This window comes from Lichenostomus cassidix, chromosome 28, assembly GCF_008360975.1.
Source record: "Lichenostomus cassidix isolate B80296 chromosome 28, HeHo_3.0, whole genome shotgun sequence".
In the NCBI taxonomy this organism is placed as follows: domain Eukaryota; kingdom Metazoa; phylum Chordata; class Aves; order Passeriformes; family Meliphagidae; genus Lichenostomus; species Lichenostomus cassidix.
Window position 1 is genome coordinate 4611110 of NC_139508.1, and position 17101 is coordinate 4628210.

Below are 17101 nucleotides of genomic sequence, written 5' to 3' on the forward strand. Positions count from 1 at the left end.
GGGACAGGACACAGAGAATGGTTTCAAATAGACCAAGAGTAGGGTTAGATTGGATATTGGGAAGGAATTGTTCCCTGTGAGGGTGGGGAGGCCCTGGCACAGGGTGCCCAGAGCAGCTGTGGCTGCCCCTGGATCCCTGGCAGTGTCCAAGGTCAGGCTGGACAGGGCTTGGAGCATCCTGGGACAGTGGAAGGTGTCCCTGCCATGGCAGGGGATGGAATGGGATGAGCTTTAATGTCCCTTCCAGCCCAAGCCAGTCTGGGATTCTGTGAGTGAATGGGACTCTCTCAGCCCAGCAGCAGAGATGAAGACTTAGATTCCCCCATCGAGGGGGTGCAGCTGCAGAGCCCCCATGGCCACCCAACCAACCCAGACTGGTCAGGACCCCCAGCTTCAGCCATGCCCTCACCCCCTGAGCCCCCTAGAGCCTCCCACTGACCCCCCAGTTCAGGAACAGGAACCTGGGAAAGGCCAGGGAAATGTCATAACTGCTGCTGCTTTTTTTGTGGGAACCAAGTGATTGTTGGAAGGAAATATTTTGTATAAATAAACCCACAGAGAACTAAACAGTTGCCCAAACAGAGCTGTCAGTGGGAGGAGGACACACAATAAAATCATGTGACAGCAGGTGCTACACCATGGTACAGACACTTAATGAATTATAGGAACAAAGTAAGATTTAGTATCAGTAACAGGAGCCTTCCCATGTCCTCTCTTAGTGAATGGACAGTGATGAAGGGCTTTGGTTGAAGAAAAACTGATTAATTGGGGTAATTAATGGGATACTCATCAGGCAGGCAGAGTGGGTGATACCTCAGGCCAACACACCTCATGGAGACACCCAGGCAGGATGGGGGTGCCTTGAGATTTCCAATCCTCCTCTTCGGAGAATTTCCAAAATATAACCAGCCTAGGAATGCTTCCTGTATCTAAGGGGTGATGGAAGTGAATCCAAGGCAACACAGGAAACCAGAGGGAAAGGAAAATTGAAAACTTTTTAATGAATCTACAGAATTGAGTAAGATTTCCAGACATACAAAAAGGAACTGTTCCCTGAATCAGGGGTGGGCTGCAGTTAAAAGGACACAAATCCCACGGGATGGAGTCCAGGAGGGGCTTCAGTTGGAGGGAGGGGGAGGGGGATGGCGCCAGGCCCTTCTGTGGGGAGCGGCGGCCGCATCATGGGGGGCAGGGGAGCAGGGGGAGGCACCCCGGGCGCTGGGGGCAGCTGGGGTGGCACTGGCGGGGGTGGCACCGGCCCAGAGGGGGGCATGGGAGGCAGGGCCATGCCCCCAGGGGGAGGGGGGGGCATGGAGTCGGGCAGGGGGGGCCGCGGGGGCAGCCCGTTCATCAGGGGAGGGGGCGGCGGCCGCTTCACGGTGGGAGGCCCCGGCGGGAGGTTCGGGGGGGCTGGGGGCTTCTCCATCTTGAAGTGGAATTGAAGGAAGAACTGGGGAAAAGGAGGAAAGCACAGAGAAGGGAACAATCAGTCAGAGAATCAAAGAATCCTGGAGTGTCCTGAGTGGGCAGGGACTAACAGGGACCATCAGTGCAGCCCCCAGCCCTGCCCAGACACCCCAACAATCCCACCCTGGGCATCCCTGGCAGCATTGGCCAAACCCTCCTGGAGCTCTGGCAGCCTTGGGGCAGGGACCATTCCCTGGGGAGCCTGGGCAGTGCCCCAGCAGCCTGGTAACAGCTCTGCCAGCACACAAGAGCTGCTCTTTGCCCCAGAGCTCACCTCAGGCCTCTCCTGTTCCCCTCAGACTGCCCGGTCAGCAACCATGACTGGTGCCAGTCTGGCCCAAAATTGAACTCCTCTGGACTCTGAGGTCCCTGTGGGGGTTTGGGAACCCCACAGGACACAGGGGAGCACCCCCAGCCCCAGGCTGCCACAGTCAGGTGTGTGCAAGGAACAGGAAGCACAGTGCTGCACATTTATCATGGAATTGTTAGGGAAGGAAAAGCCCTCTAAGATCATCAAGTCCAACCCTCAGCCCAGCAGCATCACCATGGTCAGCACTAACCCATGTCCCCAAGTGCTACAGCCACACATTTCTGAACACTTACAGGGGTGGGAACTCCACCATTGTCCCAAACAGCCTGTTCTAATGCTTCACAGCCCTTTCCATGAAGAAGTTTTCCCAATATCCAACCTAAACATCCCCTGGCACATCTTGAGGCCATTTCCTCTGGTCCTTTCTCCTGTTCCCTGGGAGAAGAGCCTGACCCCCACCTGGCTGCACCCTCCTGTCAGGGAGTTGTAAGAGCAAGAAGATCCCCCCTGAGCCTCCTTTTCTCTGGATATTTATGCCCCATCCTGCCACTGCCAAAAATTTAATTCTCACAAAGATCTCACACAGGAGGGTTGGGAGCTCTCTGTGCAGGGAATGGAGATTTGAACATCAGAGGCAGCAGGACAGAACTGATGTCACTGGCTCAAGTTGCTCTGCTCCCATTAACTCTTAGGACAGACAATACAAAACCTCAGTTACCTGTTTGGTTTCTCTGTTCCAGTGAGTCCAAAACTTTCCCTCTGCTTTATCAATTTCTCTGCTTGGCACCTGCACCAAAAGAGAACACAGAGCTATTCTTAGCAGCACCAGATTAGCTCAAAGGCCCTTTTTTAGCCCCAGAGCCTGTGAGATAAGCACAGTTATTCCAGGCCTTGCTGGGTTGTTATTAGACAGAGGTGGGGGCAGGAAAGAATTAAGTTACTTCCCTATCGGTCAAGGACAAGCAGCAAAAATCCCTCCCTGAACATCTGCACAGAGGCTGAGGAGCAAAGCCCAGGAGGCTCCTGTCTGTGCCAGACACTGGGAATTCACAGCTCCCCAGAGCTCAGCACAGTCTGGTTTTCATGCCAGAGTCCTCCACCAAACCTCAGTAGGGTTTAATGACTTCCAGCCATGTCTTCCTGACCCCCCTTCCCACTCCATCAACCCCTGAGGGTTAGAACAGACATCAGAGGGTTCATTGGGAATTAATCCCAGAATATCCTGAGCTGGAAGAGATCCACAAGGACCAGAGCTCAACTCCCAGCCCTGCACAGACACCCCAACAATCCCACCCTGGGCATCCCTGGCACCATTGTCCAAACACTCCTGGAGCTCTGGCAGCCTTGGGGCAGGGACCATTCCCTGGGGAGCCTGGGCAGTGCCCCAGCAGCCTCTGGGGGAAGAACCTTTCCCTGAGATCATCCCAACCCTGACCCAGCTCCAGCCATTCCCTGGGCTCCTGTCCCTGTCCCAGAGCAGAGCTCAGCCCCTGCCCCTCCGGCTGAGTCTCCCCGAGGAGTCTCCCCTCAGTCTCCTCTGCTCCAGCTGACCAAGCCAAGTGCCCTCAGCCACTCCTCAGAGCCTTCCTCATCCTCCTCACCCTCCTTTGGACACTCACTAAGGGCTCAGTATCTCTCTCACCTCACAGTGACCACACACAACATTCATGGTGAGGCTGCCCCAGCGCAGAGCAGAGCAGGACAATCCCCTCCCTTGCCTGAGTAAGGCAGGAAGAGAACTCTCCCAGGTTTCCTCTCCCAGGTTTCCTCTCCCAGGTTTCCTCTCCCAGGTCTCACCTTGAAGGCGATGGTCTCGTAGGGCTCTGCTGCCATCAGCAGGTACTGCCAGCGCCGGTCTGGGGGCTCAATGCGCTGCTCGTAGGCTGACATGAAGCGGTGCCTGGGCATGATGCTCTCAGCTATCTCGGGGTAATCGATCTGGGGGGGACAGGGAAGAATTATAACCTTCCCTCGACACTGCCACCTCTGCTCCAAACACATTCCTCAGCGTGGAGCACGTCCAGAGCAAAGGAAACAAACACGGGAGGAAACGGCTGACAATCCTGGAAGGGTTTGGGTTGGGAAGGACCTTAAAGACCCCAAACTGAAAGAGGCGATATTTAGGGGAGATTTTGGGAAGGAATTCTTCCCTCTGAAGGTGGTGAGGCCCTGGCACAGGTTTGGTTTGAGCAGCTGTGGCTGCCCCTGGATCCCTGGAAGTGTCCAAGGCCAGGCTGGAGTAACCAGGTCTCATGAAAGGTGTCCCTGCCCATCACAGGGAGTTGGAAACAGATTATTTTTAAGGTACCTTCCAGCCCAAACTATCCTGTGATTCTGTGACCATCTCAGTCCACCTCACACTACACATTCCTCTCCCACTACACAGCCTGACAGCTGAGCTCAGGGATTTGCTCAACACCATCAGTTGCAAAAACTAAGAAGGTAAGGCCTCTTGATTATTTATTTCACAGATCCTGCAAAGACCTGCTCATTTAGCAACGGTTTTACCTGTAAACAAGGAGTTTTAACCCAACACTTACCTGGAAGAGAAGGCTCTGCTGGCCTGTTTCTGGGTCTCTCTGTTTGGTCACTGTAAAAAAAAATAAGAAAGCTGAGAACATCCCCCAGCAGGGTGAGAGCAGCATTATTCTACCCTGAGAAACACACAAAATTTCCAATAACAAAATGTTACAAGATTTTTCTCCCATTTATTAAACAAAATGTCACATTGTCTTTAACCAAAGCTACTTCTGTAAGGGTGGGGAGGCACTGGCACAGGGTGCCCAGAGAAGCTGTGGCTGCCCCTGGATCCCTGGAAGTGTCCAAGGCCAGGCTGGACAGGGCTTGGAGCAACCTGGGATAGTGGAAGGTGTCCCTGCCATGGCAGGGGGCGGGGTGGGATGGAACCTAAGGTCCCTTCCAACCCAAACCATTCTGGGATTCTGTGTCACTGCTGTGGGCAGGTTTGGGTCCTCACCACCACAAAAACATTGAGGGGCTGGAGTGTAGCCAGAGAAGGGAACAGAGCTGGGAAGGGGCTGGAGCACCAGGAGCAGCTGAGGGAGCTGGGAAAGGAGCTCAGCCTGGAGAAAAGGAGGCTCAGGGGGACCTTCTGGCTCTGCACAACTCCTGACAGGAGGGGACAGCCAGGGGGGTCAGGCTGTGCTCCCAGGGAACAGGGACAGGATGAGAGAGAACAGCCTCAAGCTGTGCCAGGGGAGGTTTAGATTGGATATTGGAGAAATTCCTTCACTGAAAGGGTTGTAAAGCATTGGAATGTCCAGGAATCACAACCCTGGAACTGTCCAAAAAACATATGGATGTGGCACTTGGGGACGTGGTTTAGTGGTGGCCTTGGCAGTGTTAAGTTCATTTGTTAAGTTGAACTCAATGATTTCAAAGGTATTTTCCAACCTAAATTATGCCATGATTTTCCTCTACTGAAGTTCAGCTGCTGTTGGGCAAAGCACTGGCAAGATTAAAAAGCCAAATTTTGTACTGAAGGCCACAATGATGAGATTTCAGAACAAAACCACAAGTTCTGCATGGAGACAGTGATTTACAACATTAATGAAAGGTGCTGCAGCACAAGAGGAGATGAAATGCCATCATCTCCCTGGCAGCCTCAGACACACCCATCTATTATTAAAGTGGTTGTCAGCAATAAAGAGATGTTCCATGAGCAATTTAAACAATAAAAGGATTCCAAGAGAGAGCCCATATCTTATTCATGGGCAGAGCTGCTAAAAAGACTAATGAATAATTCACATCCCAGCAGGCACTACAGGCACAGCCCATCAGGGACCTCCTGGCCACCCCTGACTCACCTTTGTAGCCTGGGCGCCCAATTTTCACAAATTTCTTCACTTCCACTTTGACCTTCTCTGGGGCAGGCTGGGCAGGAGCTTCCTTGGCTTCCTTGGCAGCTCGACGAGCCCTGGGGATTCATTTCAGAATTTAAGGGTTACCTGCGCTTGTTTCTGAAGGATACCCAGCAGCAGTTTGAATCCCTCAGCACAGAGTTGCACAGAAATCATGCCAGGAAATCCCATTTCCCTTCCCCAGTTGTATCCATCCTTCCCCTGGCTAAAGGCTGTCACTAAATTATCTGATTCACCCCCACAATGACCTCAGGGCCTGACTCCACAAATGGATTTGAGAGAAGTTTAACTCATGAAATCAAAATTTAAAACAACCAACCAACCAAACAAACGCACGGACAAAGAAAAGGAAAGTGGATCCCTTGAAATAAAACTTACAAACTTATCTCAACCTGTAGGGACAAATCCACATCACAGAATCCTGGAATCTCCCGTGTTGGAAGGACCCACAAGGATGATCAAATCCAACCCCTGGCCCTGCACAGACACCCCAACAATCCCACCCTGTGCCTCAGAGCATTGTCCAAACACTTTTGGAGCTCTGGCAGGCAGAGTTCCCTTTAACTAGACCCACACAATTTGCTTTTAAAACTCTTTCTCCTTCTTCCTTCAGGAATTCCACAACTGGATTTGAATTTTAGCTTAAAAGGGAGATTTTCAGCACCATTTTTGGAGCAGATCCAGGCTGTACCTTCTGGAGGCTGCTCATGAGGAAGCACAGTGCAGGAACACTCAAGCACAGTGTGCTGGCTGTGAAAAGGAGTTAAAGGGTTACAGATTCCCACCATCAGTAATGGAAAATAAAATTATGGTAGAGAATGACTTACAAATTGGTCTGATGCTTCTTCCCCTGGGTGTGTGCTAAGTAACTCCCCTGAAATAAAAACCATACAAAAGTTAAACGCAGCCAGGACTGAAAAATTCCTGTCACAGAGAGACTCTACACACCCTGACAAGGGTGTTTTGACCCTCAGCACAGAGGAATCTCACTCCAAAAGAGAAGATTGCTCTCAGCTGCTGAGCTGTCACACACTGTCAGGTTTAACCACCCCTCATGTCTCAGCAGTCACTGCCCAGGTTCTGAAGCTCCTGTTATTCCCAAATTCCTGCTGCTGGGATCAGGACAGACAGGTGTTCCCCTCACCTCATTGTTGTGGAGCGTCAGGCAAAGCTTGCACTCGTAGGAGCCCAGGTGATTTTTCATAAAATAGGGGTCCTGGGAAAAGAATGATTGACAAGTTATGAGCAAAATCCATGGCAAAGCAACAGAATAACCAAAATACTGGGGAGTTCTCCTGCACTGGAACAGCTGGTTCCTCCCCCGGAGGCTGCTGGGGCACTGCCCAGGCTCCCCAGGGAATGGTCCCTGCCCCAAGGCTGCCAGAGCTCCAGGAGTGTTTGGACAATGGTGCCAGGGATGCCCAGGGTGGGATTGTTGGGGTGTCTGTGCAGGGCCAGGGGTTGGACTGATGATCCCTGTGTGTCCCTTCCAATTTAGGATATCCTAGGATTTTATAAGGGAGTTCAGAATTTAAATCAACAGCACAGGAGAGCTTTAGGAGAAGGAAACAGAGAGACCCAATAGCAGCCATGTGCATTGGTGACAGAATTCCCAACTGCAGCAAGAAACAGCACAACACAAACAAGCCCTGAGGAGACTGGGAGTAGATAGAGGCATAAATGCTGGCACTTCCCTGTCACTGTGTCCCAAATATTCCTTATTTGACTCCCACATTCCCAGAAAAAGAAGTATTTAAACCAAATCCACACCTCAACCTGGAGCTAAGAAATCTCTGGAGTGAGCACTGAGCGTAAAGGGGCTCCAAAAAGAGCTGGAGAGGGGCTTTGGAAAAGGGTCTGCAGGGACAGGACAAGGGGGACGGCCTCAAATAGTCCAAGAGGAGGGTTAGATGGGATATTGGGAAGAAATTCCTCCCTGTGAGGGTGCTGAAGCCCTGGCACAGGTTGCCCAGAGCAGCTGTGGCTGCCCCTGGATCCCTGGAAATGTCCAAGGCCAGGTTGGACAGGGCTTGGAGCAACCTGGGCTAGTGGAAGGTGTCCCTGGATGAGCTTTAACACTCCTTTCAATCCAAGCTATTCCATGAAGCCATGGATCTGACTCTCCACTCTTTCCCCCCGGGCTCTGGGAGGGCCCCATGCTGTCCCCACCTTGTTGATGTCGATGGTCTCCAGTGCCAGCTGCCTCAGCCTCTCCCGCCGGTCCCGGTTGCTCTCGGAGGCTGAGGCAACACCCCCACTGCCTGTCTTCCCCCCAGGGCGGTGCTGGAAATCCATGGTGGGGAATTCTGGCCTTCAGCTCCTCCTGGAGAAAGGGAAAGTCTGGGAAAAGGAGAAGCAGTGTGAGTAATGGCTGAACCAGAGGTCACAGAGTGCTCAGCTCCGTCAGTGAGGACACGGGATGACATCCCAGGTGTGCCCATGGAACACAGTGTCACATGGAGCAAGTCTGGTATGACCAACTCAGGAAACCAGAGCAAAATGATCCGGAAAATCCCCCCGGAGGTCTTCCCACCTTCTCAGCCACTCCCAAGCCCAGCTGGGTCCCAGCGAGGCTGAGCAGCTCCACCAGAGGTTTCCCCAGACCCCCAAAAGGAGCCTCCCCCCCTCATCTGAGGCACAAAGAGCCCCAGGAGCTCCCACCTCTCCACCACCCAGGGCTGGTGCTCCCCGACACCCCCAAAGCCCCAGGGTCCCCCCCGCCAGCCCCAACCCCCTGGGAGGGTCAGAGCCCCCCAAGCCCCCCAGCAAGGGCAGGGGTTCTGAGCAGTGTCTCCAAGCCCCAGGTGAGGTCCCAGAGTCACCCCCGCCCACAGCAAAGTCAGAGTCCCCCAGCACCTCCCAACACCAGAAAGACCTTTGAGGAACCCCCAGTCCTTCCCCACACAGCACCCAGTTCTCCCAGTGTCTCTCCCCTAGTCCCTCTCCAGCCACATCCCTCAGTAACTCCAGTTCTGATTCTCCAGTCAAGGCCCAGTGGGTACCCCTGATCCTCCCAGTGCTCCCAGTCCCGAGCCAGTCTCACCCCCAGTTTCCCACTCGTGACTGCCCAGCTCCCCCAGCCCCACCACCCAAGGTCGCCCAGCTGTCCCAGTCTCTCCTCACCCAGTAACCCCAGGCCTGCCCTGCTCCTACTTCCAGTTTTCCAGCTCGGATTCTCCACAACCCCTAGTCCCTCTCCGGCCTTGTCCCCCAGTAACTCCAGTGCCGGTTCTGCACTCAGGGCCCTCAGGTACCCACAGTTCTGCCCACTCCCCGCCAAACCTCCCAGTACTCCCAGTCCTGACCTCATCCTACCCCCAGTTTCCCAGCCTGGGTTCTCCAGTACCCCCAGGTCACCCAGTTGTTCCAGTCCCTCTCCAGCCTTGTCCCCCAGTAACTCCACTTCTGACTCTGCAGTCGGGCCCCCCAGGTACCCCCGGCCCTGCCCCACCAATCCTCCCAGCGCTCCCAGTCCTGCTCTGGCCCTACCCCCAGTTTCTCACTCGTGACCCTCCAGTTCCCCAGTCCTCCCACCCCAGCTCGCCCAGTCCCTCCCCACGCGGTTCCCCCAGCCCTGCCCCGTTCCCCCCTCACTCAGAACCCCCTTTTCCCTCACGCTCCCCTCAGGTTCCCCTCAGCCCCTCACGGCGCCCTACCCGGTCGTGCCGCGCTCCAGCCCCGGCGCATGCGCGCTCCCGCGGCAGGAGCAGTTCCGGGTCCCTCGGCGCGGTTCCGCCGCTGCGGGCGCTGTGGGCCGGGCGGGGCCATGGGCCGGGGCGGGCCCGCCATGCGCTACAACGAGCGGGAGCTGCTCTCCCTGGCCCGACAGCCCGCCGAGAAAGCGGCCGAGATCCGCATGAGGGTCCCCAAGAAGGGCAGCGGTGAGGGGGAGTGTGGGTGGGGCGGGGTGGCGGGGCCTGAGGGGCTGCGAGGGGTGAAGGAGGGCTGCGGGTGGTGCGGTAGGGCCAAGGCGGGGCCGGGGCGCCTGAGGGGCCCGAGGGGAGAGTCGGGACTGGGGTGACTGGAGAGGGACTGGGGGAACTGGGGGTACTGGAGAATCCGGGCTGGGAAAGTGGGAGTACTGGGCGAGGAGGGACTGGGAGAGCTGGGGTGGTAGGACTGGAGATACTGAGGAATCAGGGCTGGGAAACTGAGGCTGGGACTAAGTCAGGACTGGGAGTATTGAGAGAAACAAGCGGAGAGAGAGCAATATTGCAAGGGGGTGTGGGGAAGGCAGGTGAAGGTGGGTGAGGAGCGGGGGTAGCTGGGGGGCCCCGACTGCAAAATCAGCACTGGAGTCAGAGGAGAGGGGCTGGAGAAGGGACACCGGGAGAACTGGTCACTCTGGAGGTGCTGGGCTCGGAAACTGAGGGTAGGATCGGGACAGGACTGGGGATACTGGGTGAGGAGGAGCTGGACGACCTGGGCTGGTGGGGCTGGGAGAACTGGAGAATCCTGAGTGGAAAACTGGGGGTAAGACCAGGTCAGGACTGGGAGGATGGGTGGGACAGGACCGAGGGTACCTGCGGGGCCACAAGTGGAGAATCAGGACTGGGTGTTACTGGAGAGGGACTGGGAGACAGAGGCTGAGAGAACTGGGTGGTGGGACGAGGGGTACTGAGGAATCCAGGCTGGGAGTACTAGGTAAGGAGGGACTGGGAGAACTGGGCGACCTGGGGTGGTGGGACTGGGGGAACTGGAGAATCACTAGTGGGAAACTGTAGGGCCAGGGAGGGACTGGAGGTACTTGAGCAGCCTCAAGTGCAGAATCAGAACTGGAGTTACTGGAGAGGGGCTGGGGAGATACACTGGGAGAACTGGGTGCTCTGGGGGTACTGGAGAATCACGAGTGGGAAACTGAGGGTAGGAGCAGGGAAGGAGCACTGGGCAGAGAGAGTGGAGTGGAACTGGTGTTACTAGGTGGGCAGGACTGGGAGTACTGGGGACAGACAGACTGGGAGGGCTGCTGTGTGGAATGGGGAGCATGAGTAGTGGGATCCAGTCTGGGAGTGGAGGGAGTTTCTGGGGCTAGGCTGGAGCCAGGGAGGGGCCATGAGGGACCAGGGGATCTGGGGAAGAAGCTCTTCCCTGAAACCTCCCAGCAAGTTCCATTGCAAGCCAGCATTGGAGTCACTCCCTTGTCCTGGGCCTTTCCTTCCCCGAGGGCCTGGTGGACTTTGTCCCTCAGAGGTGACATCGGTGCTGACAGCTCCAGGCAGAGGCTCCTGGCATCTGGAGCTTTACCTGGAGTGCCTGAGGCCCTGTTGGTGCTGCTCCTGTGGGCTCTGACTGCCCAGGAGCTGCTGGAGAATAAATATTAATTTGTGCTCAGGGGCTTTGTGACCCTGAGGCTGCTCAGACACTTTGTCCCCCTGAGGCAGCTGTTTTGGGGCACAGCCTCGGGGTGGGTGCAGGGGGTGCTTTGGTGGGATCAGGGCCCTGCTGGGCACTGGCAAGGCTGGCAGGGGTTTCCCTATGCTTGCTGTGCCCACTGCCTCAGCCCTGTCCTGCCCCCTCCTGTCCCTGCAGTGCTGAAGAAGCGCCTGGTGAAGCTCGTGGTGAACTTTCTCTTCTACTTCCGGACAGATGAGGCCGAGGTAGGGATGGAGCCTCATGGGTGGGGTTTGTTTTCCTCCTTCTTGTTTTTCTGTGCGTGGATTGTGTGGGCTGGGAAAATGGTGCAGGGACAGAGGTAGGACAGAGTGTCCACCTTTCTTCTTCCATCAGCTCAGCAGGGCTCCAGGAGAGCTGGAGAGGGACTGGGGACAAGGGATGGACGAACAGGACAGAGGGAATGGCTTTCCACTGCCAGAGGGCAGGGATAGATGGGATATTGGGAAGGAATTGTTCCCTGTGAGGGTGGGCAGGCCCTGGCACAGGGTGCCCAGAGTAGCTGTGGCTGCCCCTGGATCCCTGGAAGTGTCCAAGGCCAGGCTGGACAGGGCTTGGAGCAGCCTGGGATAGTGGAAGGTGTCCCTGCCCATGGCAGGGGGGTGGCACTGGATGTGCTTTGAGGTCCCTTCCAACCCAAAGTGCTCTATGAAATACAAGGTAAATCAGGTTTTCAGTCCTTTCCCTGCTCTCTGATTTACTCCTTGCACATTGTGTCACTCCCACAAGGATTCCCTGTGGCTGCTCTTGTTCATGGCCAGTGTCAGCTGCTGTCCCCACACCCCTGAGTAGTACCTGGTGGTTGTTTGTTCACCCTGAGCTGCTCCAGCTCACTCACACTGTTGAACTCCTTGCAAGGCTCCAGGACAGCCCTTGCACAGCTCAGTGTGAGTCATTCTGTGTCACAGGAAATGTTTAATCTTTGTCTCATTTATTGAGCAAGTGAAAGTTCTTCACCACCATCACAGAGTGGTAAAGGCCAGGCTGAATCTGAGCCAGTAGAGGTAATTAACACCTAATTAACAAATGCAAAGTGCTACAGGTGAGACTGACATGAAAAGGTTGATTTAAGGAATTCAGAACATGATACAGTCAGGCTGAATTATTTAAAAATAGCACCAGACTGAAATTTGCTTAAAAGGCTCCAGGGGAATGCTGTGAGTTCAGCCCCTGTCATGCTGGGGCACTGTGGGTTAAACTCTCTCTCCCTGTGTTTTCCAGCCCATTGGAGCTCTGCTGCTGGAGCACTGCAGGATCACCAAAGAGGAGGAGAACGTCTTCTCCATCAGTGAGTGCTGCCTGTGCATCCCTGTGCCTTCCCCTCGTGGCACATGGGAAAGGAATCCTTGTGCTGCTCAGTTCCTTCTTTCCCTGTTTCTCTGGGAACAGTGGGATCAGCTCAACCCTTCCCTCCTCAGTGGGGTCACTGCTCCCAGCCCTCCTCCTCTCCCTCAGTAGGGTCAGGATCCCTCAGGTGAGGCTCAGGCTCTGCTCCCAGGGAACAAGGGACAGGACAAGAGGAAACGGCCTCAGGCTGTGCCAGGGCAGGTGTAGGTTGCATATCAGGGGAAAATTCATTCACTAAAAAGTTTTTGAAGCATTGTCAGAGCTGCCCAGGGCAGTGGTGAAGTCACCATCCTTGGGAATGGTCAGAAAACGTGTGGTTGTGACACTTGGGGCCAGGGGTGAGTGGTGAAGGTGGTGCTGCTGGGCTGATGGTTGCACTTGATGATCTGAAAGGTCTTTTCCAACTTTAACAATTCCTCAGCCTTTCCCCTCCTCAACTGCCAGCCTTTCCTCACCTTGCCTGTTCCCCATCCCCATACTCCAGGGATATTGCATGGCACAGCCTGTGGCATTTGCACAGCTGCACGTGCAGAGCAGCACAAACAGCAGCAGCCAGACCCTGCTGGGTGCCTGTGGAATCCCTCAGTGGCAGGGGAGGGTGGTTATTGACAGATCTCTGCTGTGCTGCTGCATTTTATCCAAAAAAAAAAAAAAACCCTGGAGAGGCTCAGATAAAGGTGCTCCAGCCCCATCCTCCCCTGTGCCTGTGGCGATACGGCGGCTCCAGCTGGGCTGGCTCCCCTGGGAGCAGCCTTTCATCCCAGAGCTCTTCCCTGTGCCAGAGGTATGTGGGACAATAACAGGATGTTTCTCCAAGGCCATTCCTGTATCTTTTGGCCTGGCTGCCAGGCACAGCTGTGGCTCTGCTCTGTGCTCTCCCTGCCTGCAAAGGACAGATCCCAGAGCACCACGTGCTGGATTTGGGGGCTTTAGGGATGTTGGGAGCTCTCTGGGTGAGGATTCCTGAGAAGGGTTAAACCCAGTGGTGCCTGGTGTCAGGATGTGCTGCAGCCTCAGGGGTTGGTGCAGCCTGAGCCAGGTGTTGGGCAGCAGCAGCCCTGAGGGTCGGCACAGAGCAGAGCTCTGGGGACAGGAACTGATGGCATGTCCTGGTTCTGTCCTGGTTCTGTCCTGGTCAGGAGCTGGAGTAACACCAGGATCTGCTCTCCACTCTGCATTTTCCCAAAAGTCTCCAGGAAAGGCAGCTCAGGGCTCCCTCCCAGTGCAGTTTAACTCCTCAGCTGGCTGCTCCCTGTATCCCAATCCTTTCCTCAGGGCTGTTTCCCCCTTTGATTTAAATCCATGGTGACTTTGCAAGGGGCCTCAGGGAGTGAGTCCTGGATGTGGCTGTATTAGTCCAGTTTGGGAAGTTGCTCTTTGGCCACTGTAAGCTGGGAAATGCCATGGGCAGCTGCTCCAGGTCACCCAGAGCCACCCAGGGAATGGGAGCAGGGTTGGAGGTTGGGGTTACAGACTTGTTTCCAGCTCATCTTAGTTAACAGAGCTGCTAGTTGAGGCCTGGCAGAGTCTGGGGAGGGAGGCAGGGGAGCTCTGCCAGGACCTTGAGCCTTTTCCTTGTCCCTGGCAGGTTTCATCGAGGAGCCAGAGAGGAAATACTGCTTCGAGTGTGCCACGGAGGAGCAGTGCCAGGAGTGGGTTGAGGCCCTCAAGAGAGCCAGGTGGGATGAGCCAGTGGAGCCAGGGCAGTGCTGGGGGCTCTGGGCTGTTTTCTGGGATCAGGAACTGGGAGGACAGTGGTTGTCTCCTCCCAGACAAGCTTCCCTCCAGCTCTAAATAGCATCTGAAACTTGCCCACATCCTTCTCTGCTCAGCCCTCCCCATGCTCTGTTCCTGCCTTGCAGCTACGAGTTCCTGAGGAGGAGCCTGATTTTCTACCGGAACGAGATCCAGAAGATGACAGGGAAGGTGAGTGAGTCCCTGCAGGGCCCTGCTCAGGGGGTGACTGATGGGTTTGGATGGCAGCAGGGGCTGGTGCTACCAGTCCTGCCCAGGCTGTGTGTGGGAAGCAGATCCCAGATCCCACAGGGAGCCGAGGTCTCCACAGCCAGACCTGAGCACGTTCCCATGGGTGCTCACTCCCACCCTGGTGCACACACTGCAGTGCTGGGGTGGCCCCAGGTTTGGAGCTGGACAGGTCTGGAGCTGGCCTGGACTCCCTGCAGGTCTCTGCAGCCCTGGGCAGATCCGTGGGTGGAGATGCTGCTCACACCCTGCCAGGCTGCCTGGAGCATCCCTGCTCCAGGGGAGGGAGTGACAGTGGCTCACCTGGACCTTGGGTCCGTGCTGTGTCCTGTGTGTCCCAAGGGCTGCTGGGCTTTATCTGCATCTCACTGGTGCCTCCCTGTGCTCTCTCCCCTGCAGGACCCCCTGGAGCAGTATGGAATCTCCGAGGAAGCTCGTTTCCAGCTGGGAACACACAGGCAGTAACCCCCTCAGCTGGGCTGAGCTGCCTCCTGACCACCCCAACACCCTGGGAAGGACAGCAGCTCCCCACAGTGACCACGTGACTTTTTTATTTATTACCCAAATCATTTTGTAGGATTTTTTTAAAGGGAATTCGTTGCACATTCCCAATTCCCTGGCTGGGGAGGCTGAGCTGCCCCTTGGATGCTGCAGTGGGAGCAGAGCCCCCCAGCCCTGGGATGAGCAGAGGGACTGACAGAGCTCCCAGCACCCTCTCTCCTCCAGGGCCTGGAGCTGCTGGGGCCACCCTGAGCCAGCTCCAGCCCTTCCCCTGCTTGTCCCTGTCCCTGTCCTGAGGGGGCTGCGCTGCTTTCCTGGCTCAGGATCCTCCTGCAGTCTCCCAGGAGCCATTGGGCTCATCCCTGGCTGTACTGGGATGCTGCGACTGATGCATTCCTGGGCTCCAGGGTTAACCCCCTCCTGCCTCTCCTGCTCACAGTGAGCAGGGAGAAGTGGGAATTCCTCCAGCTCAGCCACAGCTCCAGCTGATGGAGAGGGGCAGCTGCTCCCCTGTGCCAAGGGGAGAGCTCTGTGCAGCCACTGCCTTTTGGGGTCTTCTCTCCCTTCCCTGGGCAGGTGCTGTAATTCCTGGGGGTTGGATGAAGCCCATGCCAGAGAACAAAGGGAGAGATCCTGTGTGTGATCCTGCCTGTCTGCAGAGCTCTGCAGTGCTCCAGCTTCCCAGGGAGGAGAGCCAGATGGAGAGGTTGGCAAAGGCAGGAGCTGCAGGACAGGCAGCAGCTCAGCCGGGCATTAACCCTTCATTCCCTGAGCCACTGCTGCAGCTTTCCTCTCCTCTCTGTGTCCCCTTTGTCCAAAGGGACAGACCAAAAAACTGTGCCAAGGTCATGGTGAGCTGCCAGGGAACGAGGGCTGCCTGCCCTGGAGCTCCTGCAAGGAAGAGATAAGGATTAGGGAGCAACATCCCCATAGGATCAGCCGTGGCTCCGCCTGCAGCAAGGAAAACCACCCAGAAATGAGGGATGGAGGACACTCCCCACACCCAGGGCTGCAGGACACACAGAATCCTGACTGCCAGAGCAGCTTCCCTGGAACCAGCCCAGGGACAGCCCCAGGGAAGGTCCCAGGTGCCACTCAGAGGTTGCTGGCAGCAGGAACAGGGCTGGGGCAGGGTGGGGGCTTGGCCTGAGCTCTGGGAGCTGCAGCTCTGGGTGTGGTTCCCCTCCAGCTGCCCAGCCCAGGGAGGGGGCAGAGCAATCTCTGAGCTGGGACTAAAGGGAATTTTGGGGTCTTTTCCTCCTTGGCTGGGAATTAATGCCCAAACCAGAGCCCACACTACAACCTTTGGTAGCCTGGTGTTCCTTCTTACCTCATGCAGCTGAGTACCAGGAGAGTGACACCTGTCTGTCACTCATGCTTTAGTTTTAATCTCAAAGCTGAGATTTTTCCTTTTCCCTCCTCAGATACTCTTTTTGCCATGAATCATTCCAGGTGCTTGCTCCAGAAATGACCAAAACCAGCCGAGGGGCAGCTGCCCTGCAGGATCAGCCGAGGGCAGCAGGGAGGGAGCAGAATCCAGGGGGGGCTGCAGACAGATGGCAGCTCCAGGGGAAGCAGCAGCGAGGGATTAAAAGCAGGGAACACACCAGAGCTTTAGGAAATCTGTATCCTTGGATGACTCCAAAGTGCATTTTAATCCTGCCCAGCCTGCATTTTTACAAACCAGAGCAGAGTGCTCAGCTGGGCCTTCCACTACTGTAGCAAATGTGTCACCTGTGCCTTGCAGGACTCGGTGGACTCCTCTGGCCACTCCTTCCCCCAGGTGGAGCTGCCACCCTCCAGTGTCACTGTACAGAAAATGGGTGTTTTGTTTGCTGTTCCAGGGAACAGTTGGGTGAGCGAGAGCAAAGCCCAACACTGATTTAAGTGTTCAGCACCAATGACATTTCTTAACTGAATGTACAACAAAAGCTGTGAAGAGTTGCCAGGGCCAGGAGGGGCCCAGGGACTCAGATCCATTGTGGGGCAGGGCTGGGACACGGGGTGGGCTTTAGGGAGGGAAGTTGGTACTTTGCAGAAACTATAAAATCTGCATCAACTGCTGGTGATTTATAGACAATTGTTCATTTCTCACACTCTGATGCCTTTGCTTGTTGTGTTTCAGTGAGAGCTGGGTCCAGGCTCCCTGAGGGCCACCTGAAGCCATTTCTCTGTTGTACAGTGAACATTCCCAATAAATCCTGGTTTAATCTTTGTGATG

The 17101-nt window shown here is 55.7% G+C and overlaps 2 protein-coding genes across 2 annotated transcripts; one reads left to right on the forward strand and one right to left on the reverse strand.

Moving 5' to 3' along the window:
* Positions 1-976: 976 nt before the first annotated feature.
* Positions 977-8269, reverse strand: SF3A2 (splicing factor 3a subunit 2). Its single transcript, XM_085040845.1, is given in 10 exon segments — positions 977-1144; positions 1147-1450; positions 2496-2564; positions 3575-3715; positions 4318-4367; positions 5605-5714; positions 6486-6532; positions 6803-6874; positions 7828-7998; positions 8115-8269. Coding segments are annotated over 9 exon segments (945 nt in total). The 5' UTR covers positions 7954-7998; positions 8115-8269; the 3' UTR covers positions 977-1118.
* A 1120-nt stretch (positions 8270-9389) lies between these two features.
* Positions 9390-17094, forward strand: PLEKHJ1 (pleckstrin homology domain containing J1). The gene is made up of 6 exons (XM_085040846.1): positions 9390-9539; positions 11188-11255; positions 12271-12337; positions 13985-14075; positions 14259-14322; positions 14779-17094. The coding sequence occupies exons 1-6, from the start codon at positions 9425-9427 to the stop codon at positions 14842-14844; spliced, it is 471 nt and encodes a 156-aa protein (XP_084896972.1). The 5' UTR covers positions 9390-9424; the 3' UTR covers positions 14845-17094.
* The last annotated feature ends 7 nt before the right edge of the window (positions 17095-17101 follow it).

Bases quoted from the DNA above. Each gene is read 5' to 3' on its own strand.
- PLEKHJ1 (XM_085040846.1), top strand. From the start codon at position 9,425: ATGGGCCGGGGCGGGCCCGCCATGCGCTACAACGAGCGGGAGCTGCTC. The intron at 11,256-12,270 runs GTAGGGATGGAG...TGTGTTTTCCAG, and splicing joins TCCGGACAGATGAGGCCGAG to CCCATTGGAGCTCTGCTGCT. The intron at 12,338-13,984 runs GTGAGTGCTGCC...TGTCCCTGGCAG, and splicing joins GGAGAACGTCTTCTCCATCA to GTTTCATCGAGGAGCCAGAG.